The sequence below is a fragment of the Somniosus microcephalus genome, chromosome 4 (assembly GCF_052327205.1).
Source record: "Somniosus microcephalus isolate GS21.2 chromosome 4, FLI_Smic_1.0, whole genome shotgun sequence".
NCBI classification, from domain to species: Eukaryota; Metazoa; Chordata; class Chondrichthyes; order Squaliformes; family Somniosidae; genus Somniosus; species Somniosus microcephalus.
This window is the reverse complement of record NC_140990.1, coordinates 320,487,726-320,500,635: the sequence shown is the minus strand read 5'-3', so window position 1 is coordinate 320,500,635 and position 12,910 is coordinate 320,487,726. Positions and strand designations below refer to the sequence as shown.

At 48.6% G+C, this 12,910-nt stretch overlaps 1 protein-coding gene across 1 annotated transcript in view; it reads right to left on the bottom strand.

Moving 5' to 3' along the window:
- Positions 1-1,337: 1,337 nt before the first annotated feature.
- The window catches only part of cyp27c1 (cytochrome P450, family 27, subfamily C, polypeptide 1), a 52,371-nt gene continuing 40,798 nt past the window's right edge, over positions 1,338-12,910 (bottom strand). The window contains exons 7-9 of the mRNA XM_085986814.1: positions 8,220-8,298; positions 4,465-4,668; positions 1,338-1,954 (exon numbers count right to left, since the gene is read on the bottom strand). Coding sequence (XP_085842940.1) covers positions 1,838-1,954; positions 4,465-4,668; positions 8,220-8,298 — 400 coding nt within the window. The 3' untranslated portion in view covers positions 1,338-1,837. The remainder of the gene's footprint in view (positions 1,955-4,464; positions 4,669-8,219; positions 8,299-12,910) is intronic.

Here is a 12,910-nt window from a genome sequence, read left to right as displayed (position 1 = left end):
ATTGGGAACTGGAAATCTTCCTGCTCCGCTCCAGGGAACCCTGCAACCGATAATCCCCAATGTGGAGGATGATCCTCACCGGACAAGGAGATGGCGGCTTATCAGAACTCTTGGTTTTAGTTCATTAAACTTCAGCAGCACCTAGGGACTTGCTCAACCTCCAGGATTGCCCTGGAGTCACCAGGAACTAAAAAATTAATGTTCCGGGACACGGCTGCAAGCAAAACCCGGGAGAAAAAAAATCAGAGAGGCATAAAGATTTTTTTCTCCCCATTTTCTTTGACACTTATTAGATATAAAAATATTGGCGATGGGCAGAGAGGGTTTTTTCCAAATATTTGTTCCTGGGATGTGGGCGTCGCTGGCAAGGCCGGCATTTATTGCCCATCCCTAATTGCCCCTTGAGCAGGTGGTGGTGAGCTGCCTTCTTGAACCACTGCAGTCCGTGCGGTGAAGTCCTGTTTGACCGGGTGGAGGCATAAGGTCATGTGATAAGACCTCCAGGAATATGTCCAATCAGATTGGGCAATCCTAGCCGTAGCCCTTTGTACACTTGGGGTGGAGGGGGGGGGGGTTCCCAAGCCAAGGATTAAGGCAAGTGGGGTACAGTCACTCGAGGAAAGTTTACACCCAGTGTCGGGAAACTCTCGGTTTGGACACACTTACGCACGGCGATAGGTTTCCGCAGGTGTCTAGACACCCGGCTAGCCAAAACAAAACAAAAAGGGGCAAATCTCAAAACAGGTCGAGTTTCACGTGACCAGATTAACCCGCAACTTCTGCAATTTCCTCAGGAGTTGACTGCAGTGAAATATGATGGGTGAATATAATGCACAGAGGGAAAGGAGAGGCGTAGCCAGCTGTCAAATGGTGGAACTCGGGGTCCCTGCATAGACCCTTCAAAAGGAATCTTCTGTCGTCGCTGGGTCAAAATTCTGGAACTCTCCACCTTCACCTCACGGCTCAGGAAGAAGGCCCAGCACCACTGCCTCAGGGCAACTAGGGAATGGGCTGATGAATGCCGACCTTGCCAGCGACGCCCACAAACCCGAGAATTTATAAAAATGAAGAGAATTCTTATGAGGAACGGGGCGGCTCCCGCCTCTGCGGGGGTTCCAGGCGTCCTCCGACCGGCAGGACCTCCTCCCCACCACCAAGAGACAACCTCCCCATGGGCACCCACCTTGGGTATTTCAATGAAGGGACCCCCCCAACGAACTTTGACCCCCAATCCCACCCCACGAACTTTGACCCCCCACTGACCCCATGAACTTTAACCCCCACCCCACCCCACTGACCCCATGAACTTTGACCCCCCCCATCCCACCCCAAAGGTTTGAGGCCGCTACAGTACATAATCTCACATGTAGGGGGAGATACTGGAAGGCTGATAGCACCTTTAAGCCCAAACTCCAGCAGTCACAAGTACATTCAAAGAAGGGGAGGGGAAAAATGCTGGAGAAGTGGCAGCATGTAAAGTTATGACCGGACATGGTTAAAAATATTCTCGGCCCAGGTAGTTTAGTGGACGACGAGGACCTTTAGCATCGATTGAACGTTGAACTGGAAACAAGGAGATATAAATTGGGTTGAACGCTCTCCGCACCAACTTGTACGTGCCTCTAAAATCGAGTTGGATAAAAAGCCTTTTTTTGTCACTCCTCGTAGCCTGTCGCTGTCGCACCTGGTTGCGTTACCTCGAAAGCCTCGTCGTGTACTCGTAATCGAATCCATTCACAACAAATATTGAAAACAGTTTCAGCCGGTTCCCCGGGTGTCCACTTCATGCCACACAGGCCCTCGGCCCTCCTCGCCACCCACCCCCGTTCCTGTGACATTACTTCCTGTCCACAAATTTCAGGTCGATAGGCTTCCCGGGAGCCAGCAGGCCGTGGGTTTTGGCAGGAACATGTCCAGTGCTGGGGGCCACCTGTATCTCAAACGCTTGCAGGAGCTGAAGAAAGCGGAAGTTAAAAAGGTCAGTACAAGTGGATACAGGGTAAATGCCCGCAACAACAACTTGCATTTATACAGCGCCTTTGATGGAGTTAAAACATCCCGAGGCGTTTCACGGGAGAGATTATCAAACAAAATTTGACACCGAGCCACACAAGGAGATATTAGGACTGGTGACCAAACACTTGGTCAAAGGGGTAGGTATTAAGGGGTGTCTTAAAAGGAGGAGAGAGGCGGAGAGGTTTAGGGAGGGAATTCCAGAGCTTAGGGCCCAGGCAGCTGAAGGCATGGCCGCCAATGGTGGGGTGAAGGAAGTGGGGGGGGACGCGCAAGAGGCCAGAATTAGTGGAGCGCAACGATCACGGAGGGTTGTAGGGCTAGGGGAGGTTGCACAGAGATAGGGAAGGGGCGAGGCCACGGAGGGATTTGAACACGAGGACGAGAATTTTTTTTTAAACTGAGGAGTTGGTGGATCGGGACCCAATGCAGGTCAGTGAGCACGGGGTGGGGGCGATGGGTGAATGAGACTTGGTGCAGGTTTGTGTGGGCTTTTCCCTCCTCCTTTCCCCCCCGCCCCACCTTTAGGGAGTCATGAAATACAGTTCCGTGAGTCCACCACCCCCTCATGAGGCTGTTCCTCATTCTTTTGTACGGATGCTGCATCCATTTTTTTTTACATAAGACGTAGGAGCAGGAGTCGGTCATTCGGCCCCTCGAGCCTGCTCCGCCATTCAATGAGATCATGGCTGATCTGATCTTGGCCTCAACTCCACTTCCCTGCCCGCTCCCCATAACCCTTGACTCCCTTATCGTTCAAACACCTGTCTATCTCCACCTTAAATATATTCAATGACCCAGCCTCCACAGCTCTCTGGGGAAGAGAATTCCAAAGATTCACGACCCTCAGGGAAGAAATTCCTCCTCATCTCCAATTTAAATGGGTGGCCCCTTATTCTGAAACTATGCCCCCTAATTCTAGATTCCCCCACGAGGGGAAACATCCTCTCAGCATCTACCCTGTCGATACCCCTCAGAATCTTATATGTTTCAATAAGATCCCCTCTCATTCTGCTAAACTCCAATGAGTATAGGCCCAACCTGCTCAACCTTTCCTCATAAGACAACCCCCTCATCTCCGGACAGCCCCTTCCTCTCTTTTGAATGTCAGATTTGCAGCTTTCTCTTTCCCAACTCCAATCCGAGTTAGGACCTCTTGCCTGTTGAACCACAGCGAGGGTCAGCTGAATTCAGCAGCGTCATTGCAACAGTGGCCACAACCTCAAAGAATAAAAATACTTCATTGGGCCGCAAAGCGCTTTGGGACGTCCGGAGGTCGTGAAATATATTTAAGGTGGAGATAGACAGATTTTTGAACGATAAGGGAGTCAAGGGTTATGGGGAGTGGGCGGGAAGTGGAGTTGAGGCCAAGATCAGATCAGCCATGATCTCATTGAATGGCGGAGCAGGCTCGAGGGGCCAAATGACCAACTCCTGCTCCTACGTCTTATGTAAAAAAAAATGGATGCAGCATCCGTACAAAAGAATCCGTACAAAATGCAACTTGAGCCTACAACCGTCTGACTCGAGGGCTACCAACAGAGGCGAGGCGGACACCCGCATTCCTGAGGAGCGAACGGGTTACTTCTGAATTGCTCGCTGGGCCACTTCAGAGGGCAGTGTGGCTGACTCCCATTCCCTGAAGGATGCTCGAAGGTGGATTTTTATGCTTTACTGGTCACCGTTGCCTGGTGCCAGCTCACAACTGACCCGATTAGAAAGTTATGGGGAGATTTAATAGGAGGTGATTGGCATTAGGAAGGGGTTTTGAGAGGGTAAATGAGGAGAAAGTGTTTCCAGTGGCAGGAGGGTCGGTAACCAGAGGACACACAGATTTAAAATCATTGGCAAAAGAACCAGAGGGGACATGAGGAGAATTTTCTTTTACGCAGCGAGTTATGATGATCTGGAACGCGCTGCCTGAGAAGGTGGTGGGAGCAGATTCAATTGTAATTTTCAAAAGGGAATTGGATAAATACTTGAAAAGGAAAAAATTTGCAGGGCTCTGGGGAAAGAGCAGGGGGGAGTGGGACTAATTGGAGAGCTCTTTCAAAGAGCCGGCACAGGCACGATGGGCCGAATGGACTCCTTCCGTGCTGTACGATTCTATTGAATTCAGTTTTTACTGGGATTATGAACTTTCAACCTCTGGGTTGTTGGTCTAATACCGTGACCATTATGCCGCTGTACCAGATAGCCTGCTATCATCTCAACCGCAAGAGCATGTTGTGTTTCCTGTCAGATGGAGGGGGGGGGGGAAACTGATGTATCCAAGCCCATTACAATGCATTAAAGGTCTTCAATCTACTGTGGGTCCTCCAAGAAATCTACTCCCTCAAAATGCTGAACAGCCTGTGCTATCAGCCACTCTCTCCTGTAAAAGCAACAAATTCTATCCTGGCGGAAGAGCCAACTGACCGACCCCCCCACCCGATGAGCAGCAAGACCTGCCTGTACGAGCGCCAGGTGAATCTCCAGCTCCGCGATCCTCCGTCCCACGCAGCTCCGCACCCCGTAGCCAAACGGGATCGCTCCGAAGTTATCCACTCTATCGGTGTCGGTCTTCCTCAGCCAGCGGTGCGGTCGGAACTCTCCGGGCCTTTCGAAAACCTCGCTGTCATGTGACGTGGTGTAGTGGCAGAGAGCAAGCTGAGTCTGGGGAGGGAGGGGGGGCAAGAAAATGAAGGAATTATTAGGTCCGCAGCCCCCATCAGGGCAAAGGCTTCGTTGACAGTGCAGTTTTTTTTGTGAGAAACCTGGATGAGAGGGTGAAGGCTCGTTTAGTGCAGGATGCCAAACTCGAATAGGGGAGGAGAAGACAAGAAATCAAGTAGAGGTAGCGAGTTAGCACAAAGCCTGTAGATTGCCAGAGGAAGAGAAGACGGAGGGAAGACAGGAGTTTTGAGGTGCTGGGAAAGATTGTGTTAGCAGTAGGAGATGGTGTAAAGAGTCAATATCAGGGAGAGTGCAAGGAAGAGGAATCATAGAAATTTACTGCACAGAAGGAGGCCATTCGGCCCATCATGTCCGTGCCGGCCGACAAAGAGCTCTCCAGCCTAATCCCACTTTCCAGCTCTTGGTCCGTAGCCCTGTAGGTTACGGCACTTCAAGTGCATATCCAAGTACTTCTCTGTTCCCTAGCCATTGACTCCATCCCTCTCCCTAACATCTGTTTGAGGCTGAACCACATTGTTCGCAACCTGGGTGTCATATTTGACCCTGAAATGAGCTTCCGGCCACATATCTGCAGCATAACTAAGACCGCCTACTTCCACCACCATAACATCGCCGGTCTCCGCCCCTGCCTCAGCTCTTCTGCTGCTGAAACCCTCATCCATGCCTTTGTTACCTCGAGACTTGACTATTCCAACACACTCCTGGCTGGCCTCCCACATTCCACCCTACGTAAACTTGAGGTCATCCAAAACTCGGCTGCCCATGTCCTAACTCGCACCAAGTCCCGTTCACCCATCACCCCTGTGCTCGCTGACCTACATTGGCTCCCGGTTAAGGAGCGCCTCGATTTCAAAATTCTCATCCTTGTTTTCAAATAATAATAATAATAATTCAACTTTATTGTCATTGTACAATGCACAAGTACATGAACAACGAAATGTGATCTTGCAAGCTCCCATGAGTCCAGTACAAATAACATTAACATTAAACGTAAATAGCACCGTCCTGGGAGGAGCAAAGCCGCTGCGTCTGTGCGCGCCGCCATTCCATTTCCACCATTCCTCCTGTCCGACAATCTTCAGCCCAACGCCCGGCCTCGCCCCTCCCTATCTCTGTAATCTCCTTCAGCCCCACAAACCACCCCCCACCCCCGGAGATCTCTGCGCTCCTCTAATTCTGCCCTCTTGAGCATCTCTGATTATAATCACTCAACCGTTGGTGGCCGTGCCTTCTGTTGCCTGGGCCCCAAGCTCTGGAATTCCCTGCCTAAACCTCTCCACGTCTCTCCCTCTCTTTCCTCCTTTAAGACGCTCCTTAAAACCTACCTCTTTGACCAAGCTTTTGGTCACCTGCCCTAATTTCTCCTTATGTGACTCGGTGTCAAATTTTTTTGTCTTATAACACTCCTGTGAAGCGCCTTGGGATGTTTTACTACATTAAAGTGGTCATCTTTTGTTTCTTAATTTGTCCCAGTACCATCTCCTTTTGCCGTGCACCATCATCCCTTTTTGTCTTTTAATCTCTCCTGCCTTCCATCCGATCACAGACCTTCCCTTTTGTTCTTTTCCCCCCTCCCCCCTTTCCCTGTCCCTACACTTGCTTAAAAACCTGTTACTTCTCTAAATTTTTCCAGTTCTGACGAAGGGTCATCGACCTGAAACGTGAACTCTGTTTCTCTCTCCACGGACGCTGCCTGACCTGCTGAGTGTTTCCAGGTCAGAGAAGGTTAAGAGGTGACCTAATAGAGGTTTTCAAGATGGTGAGAGCTTTTGATAGAATAGGTAGAGAAAAACGATTCCCTCTGGCGAGTGGGTCAATAACCAGAAGTACAATAGCAAAATACTGTGGATGCTGGAAATCTGAAATAGAAACAGAAAAATGCTGGAAACACCTCCGTTCAGTCCGTAAGGGTGACCCCGAGCTTCCGGTCGCCTGTCACTTTATTCTCCGCTCCACTCCCACTCTGACCTCTCGCTCGTTGGCCTCTTACACTGTTCCAATGAAGCTCAACGTAAGCTCGAGGAACAGCACCTCATCTTCCGACTAGGTACTTTACAGCCTTCTGGACTCAACATTGAGTTCAACAATTTCAGACCATAACCTCTGCCCCTATCATTTTTTTTCCCTCTCTCACATGGCAGCTGTTGATGATTCTGCCATTGCCATTTACACTTCATCTAGACTCATCTTTTGTTTCTTAACTTGTCCCAGTACCATCTCCTTTTGCCTTGCACCATCATCCCTTTTGTCTTTTAATCTCTCCTGCCTTCCATCCTATCACTGACCTTCCCTTTTGTTCTTTCCTCCCCTTCCCCACCCCTGCACTTGCTTAAAAACCTGTTCCATCTCCAACTTTTTCTCAGTTCTGACGAAGGGTCATTGACCTGAAACGTTAACTCTGTTTCTCTCTCCACAGATGCTGCCTGACCTGCTGAATAACCAGAAGTCATAGATTTAAAATCATTGGCAAAAGATCTAGAGGGGAGATAGAGAATTTTTTTTCCACTCAGTGCTGTCGGGATCTGGAACGCTCAACCCGAAAATTGGTGGAAGTTGATTCCATCAATAATATTAAAAGGGAGGTTGACGGGTACTGGAGGATGAGGAGCTTACAGGATTACCGACAAAAAGCAGGGATGTGGGACTCAGCCCGACGGGCCAAATGGCCTCCTTCTGTGCTTTAAGGTTCAATGATTCTATAAATATTGTTGTTACGTACATACACATTCTTCACACCGATGGAGATTGACGTACGAAAACTACTAGGCACTTGGTCTGAGTATTAAACACGGCTTTAATCAACTGTTTTTCAACATGGAGATCTAGTTGTGTCCTTCACTAGTTCCTGTTAAAGAATGTCCTGAGCAAGCTGGGCCCATGCCCGAGTATTTATACTCTCCCTGGACAGCGCCACCAGCAGGCCGCCCAGTATCATTTCAGAAGTCAGTTCCACATGAATGACAAGATTCATGTCAGAGATTAATTTTTTTTTAAAGTTATTAAAGTCCACAGTACAAAGTTTATCAGCTGTGTTTTTTTTTATTTGTTCACGGGATGTGGGCGTCGCTGGCAAGGCCGGCATTTATTGCCCATCACTAACTGCCCTCGAGAAGGTGGTGGTGAGCCGCCTTCTTCAACCGCTGCAGTCCGTGTGGTGAAGGTTCTCCAAATGAGTGTACCAAACCGCTACATTTCAGAGGGGCGGTTAAGAGTCAACCACATTGTTGTGGGTCTGGAGTCACATATAGGCCAGACCGAGTAAGGACGGCAGATTTCCTTCCCTAAAGAACATTAGTGAACCAGATGGGCTTTTACGACAACCTGGTAGTTTCATGGTAACCATTACTGATACTAGCTTTTTATTCCAGATTTAATAGTAGAATTTAAATTCCCCAGTTGCTGTGGTGGGATTTGAACTCATGTCTCACAGATCACCAGTCCAGGCCTGCTAGAAAACTAGTCCAGTAACATAACACTATGCTACCATACCATTACTAAATGTAGTTCATCAAAATAAATGTTCAGCTCACTCCGCTTGGGATGAAGTACCCTCCGACAATCATGTCCACTTGGGTGACTCGCCCATTCCCGGGAAGAACAGGAAACAGCCTGCGGTGGAAAGCAAGAATTTCTCAGTTTACAGCTAATGCTTTGCCCATTTAACTTCCAAGTTATTCCAAATCAAAACAAACACTTTCCCAGAGGGGCTGGCTCATACTTGGATGGTTTAAAAAAAAAACTTGCATTTATAGAACACCTTCCACAACCCCAGGGCGCCCCAAAGCACTTTACAGCCAATGAAGTACTGTTTGAAGTGCAGTCACTCCCACAAACAGCAATGTGAGAATGACCGGATAATTTTATTTTTAAGTGATGTTGGTTGTTGGCCTGGACATCAGGGATACCTCCCCTGCTCTTCCTTGAAATAGTGCCATGGGATCTTTTACATTCACCTGAGAGAGCAGACGGGGCCTCGGTTTAAACATCTCATCCAAAAGACAGCACCTCCGACAGTGCAGCACTCCCTCAGCACTGCACTGGAGAAGTGTTAGCCTAGATTTTTCTGCTCAAGTCTCTGGAGTGGGACTTAAACCCATGACCTTCTGACTCGGAGGCAAGAGTGCTACCCCACTGAGCCACCCTTCCTCCAACACCTCACACATACTCTTCAGGTTAAACGTTTCGACGGTGAGCGCAAGGAAGCTATTCTACTGCAAGGGCATTCACGGGACCAATCCCGTCTTCACCAGACATACAGGAAACTCTTTATTATCCGGCACCAACAGGACCGGCGTGGTGCCAGTTTATCAAAAAGTCCGGATTACAGAGAGGTATAGTTTTAAAAGGTATGAGAGCTCCGAAAACAGCAACAAATCCAGGCTTCCCTGTTGCTTAGCAACAGGTGCAGGAACTCAGGCCACAGACCAAGCGTCCCTGTTGCTTAGCAACAAGTGCACGAACCCCAGTTACACAGCCACAGATCCAGGAACTGCCACTAATATGAAGTAAAACTTACCAGAACCTACTCCTGAATTTTGCCGGTTAACAGAGAGTTTCCTATGTACTTTCCAACAAGAGTAACCGGAGAGCAATTAGGAACAAGAACGATGGCTGATTTCCTTCCCCCCCCTACCCCGACCTTAGGCTGAGCGGACTGAAGCAGTCTGCGCGAGATCAGCTAATTTAGGGCATCCCAGGGATTAAATCTGGGACCTTCCTGGTCTTGTGGGGCTTTACTGACTAGCTCCCCAAGTGGCTCAAGTTGTTATTAAATTGGACCGCAGTAAGTTTACCCACAGAGCACCGGGGTTGAAGTTAGTCGAGGGACTCCAACCCTGAAATAGATATAACATCTTCGTAGACGTCATCTAATCACATTGGAGGGATACCATAAACGAGCTGAGGTCCAGAGAAGAAAGAATAAAGACTGCCATAGAGACCAGGAAAGTGGCAGATTAAAGCCTGGTCCTCATCTGGGCAATGACAAGGTTAGTGAGATTGACCTCAACGCCATGGACTATGGAAGGAGATTATCAAACCGCTAGGGTCCTACTCCAGATCAGTCTCCAGTGACTTATGCTGGAAAGTGGATGTCAGAGGAGGAAAGGAAAGGAAAAGACTTGCATTTTATATAGTGTCGTTCACGACCTCAGGCTAGCCCCAAGTGCATTACAGGCCAATGAGGTATTTTTGCAGCGTACTGTTTGTGTTGGTTGAGGGATAAATATTGGCCCAGGACACTGGGGAGAACTCCCCTGATCCAGTTATGCTGAACCTTTATAAAGTGCTGGTTAGACCACAACTGGAGTATTGCATCTGTAATGATATCAGCAAATAGTGATGGTATTTGCCTGTTTGATTATTATGCCTTACCAGCATATTTGCCTGTTTGATTATTTATGCCTTACCAGCAGAGGGCATGTGAGAGAGACAGTTTAGTTTTAGTTTCGTTTTAGATGGATCTCTAAGATGGTGTCTCCTGTAATGCTGTTAACTGAGTTGAACATACTTTAGATTAAAAGACATTCTCTTTCATCAATGTGTCGTCATTGAACCCACATAGAAATCAATACATGGTGTCAGAAGAAGTGATTGAAAGAGATGAAGAGGAAAAATCTGAAGTTAAATCAGCTCTCCACATATTAGCAAGCCAAAAGAGAACATCGTTACTTACCATTGGAGAATAGCTAACGACGTGAAAAAATGGTAGGATTACACCCACCGGCGAAGCTTCAGTTGACAGGTAATGTGGCTGAAAATTGGAGGAGATTCAAACAACGTTTGGAGTTGTATTTAGCAGCAATCGGAGCTGACGAGAAAAGTGATAAAATGAAAGCGTCAGTGTTCTTACATGTCGTGGGTGATGAAGCGCTGGAGGTGTATAATAACTTCACATTCGCTGCTGATGGAGACAAAATGAAGCTGGATAAAATAGTGGAACAGTTTGAGGCCTACTGCATACCTAAACGTAACGTGACGTTTGAGAGGCACAGATTTTTCACATGTGTACAGAAAACGGGAGAGACTATTGATCAGTATGTGACTGAACTGAGAAACAGAAGCAAAACGTGTGAATTTGGGGGACTGACAGACTCACTGATAAAAGACAGACTGGTGTGTGGTATTCCAGATAATGGTCGAAGGGAAAGACTGCTAAGAGAGCAAGATCTAGACCTGGGAAAAGCCATAGCACTGTGTAGGGCTACAGAGATGGTGAAGTCGCAGGCAAAGGAGCTGTTCAGTGACAGTAGCTGCAACGTGGATGCAGTGAGAAAGAACGGACACAAGCCGTTTAACAAAAAGAGCGCCAATGTGAAAAAAGAGGCGTGGCCAGCGAACAAAAATGAAAGGGGCAATCGAAAGTCATGTAGTCGATGCGGTACACAGCATACACCAAAAAAGTGTCCAGCATATGGTAAAACATGCAATAGTTGCAACAAAAACAACCATTATGCCCGTTGCTGTAAGAACCAAGCGCAACAAAGCAAGGTCCATGGGCCTAGAAATTCAGTAGGCTTAGCGCCCCATTTGGGGCGCTGGAGGGCCTAGCGCCGGAGTTATGGCCAGTTGGCAAATTCAGTGGGGCCCTTCCGTCGGCGTTACACCGGTTGCGCTGCGCCGGCACCGATGACGTCATCGGTGTGCGCAGCGTCCCGGTTGCCGTGGTGACGGGCCCCAGCGCTGAAATTGAGTTGCGACCGCCTCGCCCGTGGCAGCCGCAACTAAGACTTTGGCAACCGAGTCTTGCAGGAGTTAGCGCCGGCGCATTAAGGTCGCGCGGCGGCCGGCCGCTTTCCCGCCGGCCGCCTGCCCGCACCTCCCTCCCCGGACTCCTCCACCCCCCCCCCCGCGGAACAGATGCATCTGGCCTGCAAGCCCGGCACTTGTCCGAGGTGCCGGGCTCATTTTTCTGAACATTTGAACGGCCAGCGGGTGGGTGCAGGCAGCTCCTCCTTAACTGAAGGAGGAGGCCTGCACTTCCCCAGCCTGCCGCACCGCATCGGGTGCCGCAGCGCCGGAATTGCGCCGCAATGCGGCACTCAGCGCCCATTTCGAGGCGCTGACACCCTCTAGTAGCGCCGGCAGCCGTTTGGGCGCGGCGCTATTGAATTTTTGGCGCGCGCAGGGGGACTTAGCGCCGGCGCTAAATTTCCGGCGCTAAAGCCCTGGCGAACCCACAACCGAATTTCTAGGCCATGCAGTAGATGAAAGCGGGATAGAGGAGTTCTATGTGGATGTTGTGTCTGAAAACAAAAAAGAAAAAAGAGACTGGATGTTGACACTAAAAGTGAATGACATACACATTCCATTTAAATTGGATACTGGAGCACAAGTTAACGTGATATCAGAGACTGATTTTAAGAAAATTAGACCCAGACCAAAGATACATGGAATCAAAGTGAAAGTGACAGGATACTCAGGTACTGATATACCAGTGAAAGGAAGATGCATTGTCAAAGTGACACACAAGGACAGAGAGCACACGCTAGCATTAATCGTGGTGCCAAAGGATGTGCAAGCCATACTAGGTTTAATAGCCTGTGAGAGACTGAACCTGGTAAAGAGAGTCCTCGTTGTGGAAAGCGAAGGAGAGACAGTCTATGATGAACTCATGAAAGAGTACAACGACCTATTTAAGGGTCTAGGCTGCCTTCCAGGAGAACACACGATCAGAGTAGATAAAAGTATGCCAACGGTCATACATCCATGCAGAAAAGTTCCGTTTGCTCTTCAAAAGCAACTGAAGGCAGAGTTGGACAGGATGGAAAGCCTGAACGTGATTCAGAAGATAGATGAGCCAACTGAGTGGGTGAGTTCCCTCGTCGTTGTGGACAAAAAGAATGGAAAGCTCAGAATTTGCCTGGATCCAAGAGATCTAAACAGAGCAATAAAGAGAGAGCACTTCAAGCTTCCTACACGTGAGGAAATCATGTCACAGTTTGCAAATGCAAAGTATTTCAGCAAGTTAGATGCATCATCAGGATTTTGGCAGATGAAACTGGACGAGGCAAGTTCAAGACTGTGCACATTCAACAGTCCATTTGGCAGATACAGATTCCTAAGGGTACCATTTGGCATTGCCTCAGCTCCTGAAGTGTATCACAAAACTATTCATATGATCTATGAGCACCTGAAGGGAGTTGATACATCAATGGATGACATCATAGTGTGGGGAACCACGAGAACTGAGCATGACGAGAGACTGAAAAAAGTGCTGGAA